This window comes from Eucyclogobius newberryi, unplaced genomic scaffold (assembly GCF_026437365.1).
Source record: "Eucyclogobius newberryi isolate DKJ021-1_F unplaced genomic scaffold, fEucNew1.0.hap1 SCAF_18, whole genome shotgun sequence".
Taxonomy (NCBI): domain Eukaryota; kingdom Metazoa; phylum Chordata; class Actinopteri; order Gobiiformes; family Gobiidae; genus Eucyclogobius; species Eucyclogobius newberryi.
Window position 1 is genome coordinate 30,805,626 of NW_027315812.1, and position 10,610 is coordinate 30,816,235.

General features: G+C 28.1%; 1 protein-coding gene across 1 annotated transcript; it reads right to left on the reverse strand.

Moving 5' to 3' along the window:
* Positions 1-639: 639 nt before the first annotated feature.
* hikeshi (heat shock protein nuclear import factor hikeshi) lies at positions 640-3,280 on the reverse strand. The gene is made up of 2 exons (XM_072451209.1): positions 2,587-3,280; positions 640-1,924 (listed from the first exon to the last, which is right to left on the reverse strand). Exons 1-2 carry the CDS (start codon positions 2,917-2,919, stop codon positions 1,661-1,663), a joined length of 597 nt encoding a protein of 198 aa, XP_072307310.1. The 5' UTR covers positions 2,920-3,280; the 3' UTR covers positions 640-1,660.
* Between the last annotated feature and the right edge of the window lie 7,330 nt (positions 3,281-10,610).

The window sequence follows — 10,610 nt, forward strand, 5'->3', positions numbered from 1 at the left end:
AGGGCTCTGTGTTTGGGCCTCAGGGCTCTGTGTTTGGGCCTCAGGACTCTGTTTGGGCCTCAGGGCTCTGTCTTTGGGCCTCAGGGCTCTGTGTTTGGGCCTCAGGGCTCTGTGTTTGGGCCTCAGGGCTCTGTGTTTGGGCCTCAGGACTCTGTCTTTGGGCCTCAGGGCTCTGTGTTTGGGCCTCAGGACTCTGTCTTTGGGCCTCAGGGCTCTGTGTTTGGGCCTCAGGACTCTGTCTTTGGGCCTCAGGGCTCTGTGTTTGAGCCTCAGGGCTCTGTCTTTGGGCCTCAGGGCTCTGTGTTTGGGCCTCAGGGCTCTGTGTTTGGGCCTCAGGACTCTGTGTTTGGGCCTCAGGGCTCTGTGTTTGGGCCTCAGGACTCTGTGTTTGGGCCTCAGGACTCTGTGTTTGGGCCTCAGGGCTCCTGTCATGGACACAACCAGCAGCTCTCTGGCGCCTCCTCCTGCAGCAGTGAAAGAAATGGACGACACAAAAAGCACCAACGATCAAAAATGATATTATATTATGTTGGATTTTAGAAAAACTGAATAAAATCACATTAGGACTAATGTTGAATATCAACTAATTTTAAATTTTATTGGCAAAATCTTTTGGGGTCTTTTCTTTATACGCTTTGAAAAATAAAATAAACGTTAGAAGACGGGCCAAGTAAACATAAATATAACATGCACATGTTACAGCTCAGATCTGTGGAGAGGCCGCTCACATCAAGAACACTGTTTCAGTCATAAATCATGCAACACTTTGGCAGAACAAAAGTACAAAACCCAAAAAAACAAATCAAATGTTTAAATAATCATCTCAACACTTCAGAGCTGGACATGAAACTGTTTTATCCAAAGTTATTCTTTTTAATAGTTTAATGAAGAGAGAATATTTATGAATCAAGTACAGAAAATACTTTCTTTCTCAAATCAAATCAATTTATTTTTGTAAGGCCCAAAATCACAACAACAGTTGCCTCTGAGGGCCACAGGGAGAAATGAATCAACAATGTCTGTGGTGGCGATGGAGTCAGACAATGTCTGTGGTGGCGAGGGACAATGTCCCAGGGTCCTCTGTCCTTAGACTCTCCTTCTCGGCCAGGAAAAACTACAAAAAAAACCTTTCTACTTTTCTTTTTGACATTTTAATTTAATCACTGAAAACATTTGGACTGTTTTATATCTTCAAATCTCATTTATGTTCAGGAAGATTAAAAGACTTATTTAAATCACACTTGTTTTTACTTTTCATAATTCACACAATTCACACGTTCCTCTCGTTTGCTGATCGACACAAACAAAGCCGTGGTAATGAAGTCAGAAGTGGTGGGGCGTGTGTTCCGGGTGTGTTCGGGGTGTGTTTGGGGCGTGTTCCGGGTGTGTTTGGGGCGTGTTCCGGGTGTGCTCCGTGTGTTTTTGGGGTGTGTTCTGGGCGTGTTCCGGTCGTGTTTGGGGCGTGTTCCGGGTGTGTTTGGGGCGTGTTCCAGGCATGTTCCTGGTGTGTTTGGGGCATGTTCTAGGCGTGTTTGGGGCGTGTTCCAGGCGTGTTCCGGTCGTGTTCCAGGCGTGTTTGGGGCGTGTTCCAGGTGTGTTTGGGGCGTGTTCCGGGTGTGTTTGGGGCGTGTTCCGGGTGTGTTTGGGGCGTGTTCCAGGCTCAGTTCTTCCAGAAGTTCGGGTTCTGTGCCAGGCGTCTCTGGAAGTTCTCGTACCAGCGCAGGACGCAGCTGGACGGGATGAAGGTCTCCGAGGGGTTGGGCCTCATCTGGGCCTGAGACACGGCGAACGAGGCCGCGAAGTTGTACAAACTGTCCAGCATCTTCTGAGTGAACTGAAGGAACGAGTCCACGGACGAGACGGCGGCGCTGGAGACGGGACTCTGCTGCGCCAACTGTTCCAGCGGCTCCACGGACACGCCCACCTGCAGCAGAACACACAGAGAAACATGTGAAATGCCCACCTGGACCTCTCTCTCTGGACCTCAGCGTCTCCACCGGTCCTCAAAGTCTCAATGTGGCCTCTCTCTCTGGACCAGGGCCTCTCTCTCTCTCTCTCTCTGGACCCCAGTCTCACCTGGACCTCTCTCTCTCTGGACCTCAGAGTCTCACCTGGACCTCTCTCTCTCTGGACCTCTCTCTCTCTGGACCTCTCTCTCTCTGGACCTCTCTCTCTCTGGACCTCTCTCTCTCTGGACCTTAGAGTCTCACCTGGACCTCTCTCTCTCTGGACCTCTCTCTCTCTGGACCTCTCTCTCTCTGGACCTTAGAGTCTCACCTGGACCTCTCTCTCTCTGGACCTTAGAGTCTCACCTGGACCTCTCTCTCTCTGGACCTCTCTCTCTCTGGACCTTAGAGTCTCACCTGGACCTCTCTCTCTCTGGACCTTAGAGTCTCACCTGGACCTCTCTCTCTCTGGACCTTAGAGTCTCACCTGGACCTCTCTCTCTCTGGACCTCTCTCTCTCTGGACCTCTCTCTCTCTGGACCTTAGAGTCTCACCTGGACCTCTCTCTCTCTGGACCTTAGAGTCTCACCTGGACCTCTCTCTCTCTGGACCTCTCTCTCTCTGGACCTTAGAGTCTCACCTGGGCCACGGTGGCGGACGTGAGCGGGGCCATGCAGCCGAAGGGGTGCGCGCCGCCCTCCTCGGGCTTGAGGCCGGAGATCTTGAAGATGGCGCTGGGCTTGTCGTTGGTGATGAAGCCGAGCAGCTGCCACACCGCGCCGCCGCTCGCAGGGTCCGGGAAAGAGAAGTACACGGCTCCGCCCGCGCCCGCGGGGAACGGCACCGTGCCCAGCATAAACACCACCACGTGGTTCACCTGCTCAAAGTCCGGTAAATTAAACACGAACTTATCCGAGGCCACCGGCACCGGCTCGGTCTGCACGAGCCTCCCCGCCACGATGCACCCGAACATGCTCCCGGTGCACACAGGCTCCACACACGGTCCTCTCGGGCGGAGGTAGCTTTAGCTTAGCACAGACGTGTAGCGGACAGTCACCCAGTGTCCGCCCCGGCCCGCGGCGCCCTCTGCCCGCGGCGCGGTCGGAAAAGACCGGTCAAAATAAACGTTCCCAAAGTGAAAATGTCCAGTATTTTACCAATTTGTTCTGGTCTGAAAAGACTGGATCTGGCTCGACTTAGCCTGTTAGCATAGCCTGTTAGCACAGAGCAAACTGCCTCCACAGTCTCTCCCGCCTTCGTGTCACCTCTCCGGGCTCCGTCTTGAAGAGTGGCCGCTGTAGCTTTAGCCCGTTAGCTTTAGCCCGTTAGCTTAGCCCGGCCGCGGAGAGTTCCAGGTCCGGTGTGAGGTTCTGGAGGGTTCTGCGGGTTCTGGAGGGTTCTTCTGCCCGGGGGAGGAGCGGGGCTGTTCCATGACCACCAGAATATCACAATATTTCAATCTAAAACTCTAAAAGAACTTCATCTGCAGCTTTATGTCTTTAAAATCACAACAACACAAACAACAAAAGTTGCTGTGAAGCTACTTTGTTTTCAGATATACAGGATTATATAATATAAAAAATATACAACTTAATAGAAGGTATCGTCCTTTTAAATGTGATTTTAAACTAGAGGCTGACAAACTAAACTAAACTAAAAGTGTGTCATTTATGTCACTTTTGCAGAGCAGCAGAAGTAACAGCCTGTGAACAGCAGAGGGCGCTGGTCTGTCAGAATATAAGATAAGATAAGATATTCCTTTATTGTCCCACATGGGGAAATTTCATTGGTGCAACTCTTATAGAGTTATATATTAAATATATAACTCTATAATATTTAACTCTATAATATTTAACTCTATAATATTTAACGCTATAATATATAACTCTATAATATATAACTCTATAATATTTAACTCTATAATATTTAACTCTATAATATTTAACGCTATAATATATAACTCTATAATATATAACTCTATAATATTTAACGCTATAATATATAACTCTATAATATATAACTCTATAATATATAACTCTATAATATTTAACTCTAACATATAACTCTAATATATAACTCTATAATATATAACTATAATATTTAACTCTAACATATAACTCTAATATATAACTCTATAATATATAACTATAATATTTAACTCTATAATATTTAACTCTATAATATTTAACTCTATAATATTTAACTCTAATATATAACTCTATAATATTTAACTCTAATATATAACTCTATCATATTTAACTCTATAATATTTAACTCTATAATATTAATCGCTATAATATATAACTCTATAATATATAACTCTATAATATTTAACTCTATAATATTTAACTCTATAATATTTAACTCTATAATATTTAACTCTATAATATTTAACTCTATAATATATAACTATAATATATATCTCTATAATATATAACTCTATAATATTTAACTCTATAATATTTAACTCTATAATATATAACTATAATATATATCTCTATAATATTTATCTCTATAATATTTAACTCTATAATATATATCTCTATAATATTTAACTCTATAATATATAACTCTATAATATTTAACTCTATAATATTTAACTCTATAATATTTAACTCTATAATATTTAACTCTATAATATATAACTCTATAATATTTAACTCTATAATATTTAACTCTATAATATATAACTCTATAATATTTAACTCTATAATATTTAACTCTATAATATTTAACTCTATAATATATAACTCTATAATATTTAACTCTATATTTAACTCTATAATATATAACTCTATAATATTTAACTCTATAATATTTAACTCTATAATATATAACTCTATAATATTTAACTCTATAATATTTAACTCTATAATATATAACTATAATATATATCTCTATAATATATAACTCTATAATATTTAACTCTATAATATTTAACTCTATAATATATAACTATAATATATATCTCTATAATATTTATCTCTATAATATTTAACTCTATAATATATATCTCTATAATATTTAACTCTATAATATATAACTCTATAATATTTAACTCTATAATATTTAACTCTATAATATTTAACTCTATAATATTTAACTCTATAATATATAACTCTATAATATTTAACTCTATAATATTTAACTCTATAATATTTAACTCTATAATATTTAACGCTATAATATTTAACTCTATAATATTTAACTCTATAATATTTAACTCTATAATATTTAACTCTATAATATTTAACTCTATAATATATAACTATAATATATATCTCTATAATATATAACTCTATAATATTTAACTCTATAATATTTAACTCTATAATATATAACTATAATATATATCTCTATATATATTATAGAGTTAAATATTATATATAACTCTATAATATTTAACTCTATAATATATAACTCTATAATATTTAACTCTATAATATTTAACTATAATATTTAACTCTATAATATTTAACTCTATAATATTTAACTCTATAATATTTAACTCTATAATATTTAACTCTATAATATATAACTATAATATATAACTATAATATATAAGTATAATATATAACTCTATAATATTTAACTCTATAATATATAACTCTATAATATTTAACTCTATAATATTTAACTATAATATTTAACTCTATAATATTTAACTCTATAATATTTAACTCTATAATATTTAACTCTATAATATTTAACTCTATAATATATAACTATAATATATAAGTATAATATATATCTCTATAATATATAACTCTATAATATTTAACTCTATAATATATAACTCTATAATATATAACTCTATAATATTTAACTCTATAATATTTAACGCTATAATATATAACTCTATAATATATAACTCTATAATATATAACTCTATAATATATAACTCTATAATATTTAACTCTATAATATTTAACTCTATAATATTTAACTCTATAATATTTAACTCTATAATATATAACTATAATATATATCTCTATAATATATAACTCTATAATATTTAACTCTATAATATATAACTATAATATATATCTCTATAATATTTAACGCTATAATATATAACTCTATAATATTTAACTCTATAATATTTAACTCTATAATATTTAACTCTATAATATTTAACTCTATAATATATAACTATAATATATATCTCTATAATATATAACTCTATAATATTTAACTCTATAATATATAACTATAATATATATCTCTATAATATTTAACGCTATAATATATAACTCTATAATATTTAACTCTATAATATTTAACTCTATAATATATAACTATAATATATATCTCTATAATATTTATCTCTATAATATATAACTCTATAATATTTAACTCTATAATATTTAACTCTATAATATTTAACTCTATAATATATAACTCTATAATATTTAACTCTATAATATTTAACTCTATAATATTTAACTCTATAATATATAACTCTATAATATTTAACTCTATAATATATAACTCTATAATATATAACTCTATAATATTTAACTCTATAATATTTAACTCTATAATATATAACTATAATATATATCTCTATAATATTTAACGCTATAATATATAACTCTATAATATTTAACTCTATAATATTTAACGCTATAATATATAACTCTATAATATATAACTCTATAATATATAACTCTATAATATTTAACTCTATAATATTTAACTCTATAATATTTAACTCTATAATATTTAACTCTATAATATATAACTATAATATATATCTCTATAATATATAACTCTATAATATTTAACTCTATAATATTTAACTCTATAATATATAACTATAATATATATCTCTATAATATTTAACTCTATAATATTTAACTCTATAATATATAACTCTATAATATTTAACTCTATAATATTTAACTCTATAATATATAACTATAATATATATCTCTATAATATTTAACTCTATAATATTTAACTCTATAATATTTAACTCTATAATATTTAACTCTATAATATTTAACTCTATAATATATAACTCTATAATATTTAACTATAATATATAAGTATAATATATAACTATAATATATATCTCTATAATATATAACTCTATAATATTTAACTCTATAATATTTAACTCTATAATATTTAACTCTATAATATATAACTCTATAATATATAACTCTATAATATTTAACTCTATAATATTTAACTCTATAATATTTAACTCTATAATATATAACTATAATATATATCTCTATAATATATAACTCTATAATATTTAACTCTATAATATTTAACTCTACTCTATAATATATAACTATAATATATATCTCTATAATATATAACTCTATAATATTTAACTCTATAATATTTAACTCTATAATATATAACTATAATATATATCTCTATAATATTTATCTCTATAATATTTAACTCTATAATATATAACTCTATAATATTTAACTCTATAATATTTAACTCTATAATATTTAACTCTATAATATTTAACTCTATAATATTTAACTCTATAATATATAACTCTATAATATTTAACTCTATAATATTTAACTCTATAATATTTAACTCTATAATATTTAACGCTATAATATATAACTCTATAATATTTAACTCTATAATATTTAACTCTATAATATATAACTCTATAATATTTAACTCTATAATATTTAACTCTATAATATTTAACTCTATAATATTTAACTCTATAATATTTAACTCTATAATATATAACTATAATATATATCTCTATAATATATAACTCTATAATATTTAACTCTATAATATTTAACTCTATAATATATAACTATAATATATATCTCTATAATATTTATCTCTATAATATTTAACTCTATAATATTTAACTCTATAATATTTAACTCTATAATATTTAACTCTATAATATATAACTATAATATATAAGTATAATATATAACTATAATATATATCTCTATAATATATAACTCTATAATATTTAACTCTATAATATATAACTATAATATTTAACTCTATAATATTTAACTCTATAATATTTAACTCTATAATATATAACTCTATAATATTTAACTCTATAATATTTAACTCTATAATATATAACTATAATATATATCTCTATAATATATAACTCTATAATATTTAACTCTATAATATTTAACTCTATAATATTTAACTCTATAATATTTAACTCTATAATATTTAACTCTATAATATATAACTCTATAATATTTAACTCTATAATATTTAACGCTATAATATATAACTCTATAATATTTAACTCTATAATATTTAACTCTATAATATTTAACTCTATAATATATAACTCTATAATATTTAACTCTATAATATTTAACTCTATAATATTTAACTCTATAATATATAACTATAATATATATCTCTATAATATATAACTCTATAATATTTAACTCTATAATATTTAACTCTATAATATATAACTATAATATATATCTCTATAATATTTATCTCTATAATATATAACTCTATAATATTTAACTATAATATTTAACTCTATAATATTTAACTATAATATTTAACTATAATATTTAACTCTATAATATTTAACTCTATAATATTTAACTCTATAATATATAACTCTATAATATTTAACTCTATAATATATAACTCTATAATATTTAACTCTATAATATTTAACGCTATAATATTTAACTCTATAATATTTAACTCTATAATATTTAACTCTATAATATTTAACTCTATAATATATAACTCTATAATATTTAACTATAATATATAAGTATAATATATAACTATAATATATATCTCTATAATATATAACTCTATAATATTTAACTCTATAATATATAACTCTATAATATTTAACTCTATAATATATAACTCTATAATATATAACTCTATAATATTTAACTCTATAATATTTAACTCTATAATATTTAACGCTATAATATATAACTCTATAATATTTAACTCTATAATATTTAACGCTATAATATATAACTCTATAATATATAACTCTATAATATATAACTCTATAATATTTAACTCTATAATATTTAACTCTATAATATTTAACGCTATAATATATAACTCTATAATATTTAACTCTATAATATTTAACGCTATAATATATAACTCTATAATATATAACTCTATAATATTTAACTCTATAATATTTAACTCTATAATATTTAACTCTATAATATATAACTATAATATATATCTCTATAATATTTATCTCTATAATATTTAACTCTATAATATATATCTCTATAATATATAACTCTATAATATTTAACTCTATAATATTTAACTCTATAATATTTAACTCTATAATATATAACTCGATAATATATAACTCTATAATATATAATTATAATATATAAGTATAATATATAACTCTATAATATATAAGTATAATATATAAGTATAATATATAACTCTATAATATATAAGTATAATATATAAGTATAATATATAACTATAATATATATCTCTATAATATATAACTCTATAATATTTAACTCTATAATATTTAACTCTATAATATTTAACTCTATAATATTTAACTCTATAATATATAACTCTATAATATTTAACTCTATAATATTTAACTCTATAATATTTAACTCTATAATATTTAACTCGATAATATATAACTCTATAATATATAAGTATAATATATAAGTATAATATATAACTCTATAATATATAAGTATAATATATAAGTATAATATATAACTCTATAATATATAAGTATAATATATAAGTATAATATATAAGTATAATATATAACTCTATAATATATAAGTATAATATATAAGTATAATATATAACTCTAATATATAAGTATAATATATAAGTATAATATATAACTCTATAATATATAAGTATAATATATAAGTATAATATATAAGTATAATATATAACTCTATAATATATAAGTATAATATATAAGTATAATATATAACTCTATAATATATAAGTATAATATATAAGTATAATATATAAGTATAATATATAAGTATAATATATAACTCTAATATATAAGTATAATATATAAGTATAATATATAACTCTAATATATAATCCTTTTGTCCTGCACAAAAGTGACGTAAACCGATAAAACGTGTTCAAAGTGACGTTATGATCTTCAAAATGACATAATATTGTCTGAATATCGATATCGCCCTTAAAGATCACAAGAGATGATGATGTGGTAAAAGGATATTAAAGTGAAAAGGACGAGCTGCAGTAATAAATATCATCTTCAGCTCGATAAACTCTGAACACGATATCGACGCGGCTCCTGTTTCGATACCGATACCGCGATACTAAAGGCTCTTTTTCAGCCAATAGAACGTCAGCTCTTTGCGTTTCCTCCGATACATTTTCTTATCAAACGTCCCGTCTTTTCGCGCTCGATCGTCGTGGACATTTCCTGCATGTCCCGCCCACTCTCATCCCCATTTCACTCCACGCTCCCGTCATTAAACGTCAAACACGTCCGGGAATGTTTGGTTCTCGTGGCTTCTTCAGTCTTTTCTTCACTTTGAGCAGAATCACGTTTAAAAACAGAAACTCTCTGTGGTTGTTGTGTGTGACTCTTGGTTTGGTTCAAACCTGTCGTGACCTCGGCACACGAGCTGGAACATTCCTCAGAGATGT

Bases quoted from the DNA above. Each gene is read 5' to 3' on its own strand.
- hikeshi (XM_072451209.1), bottom strand. From the start codon at position 2,919: ATGTTCGGGTGCATCGTGGCGGGGAGGCTCGTGCAGACCGAGCCGGTG. The intron at 1,925-2,586 runs GTGAGACTCTAA...GTTCTGCTGCAG, and splicing joins CGTCCGCCACCGTGGCCCAG to GTGGGCGTGTCCGTGGAGCC.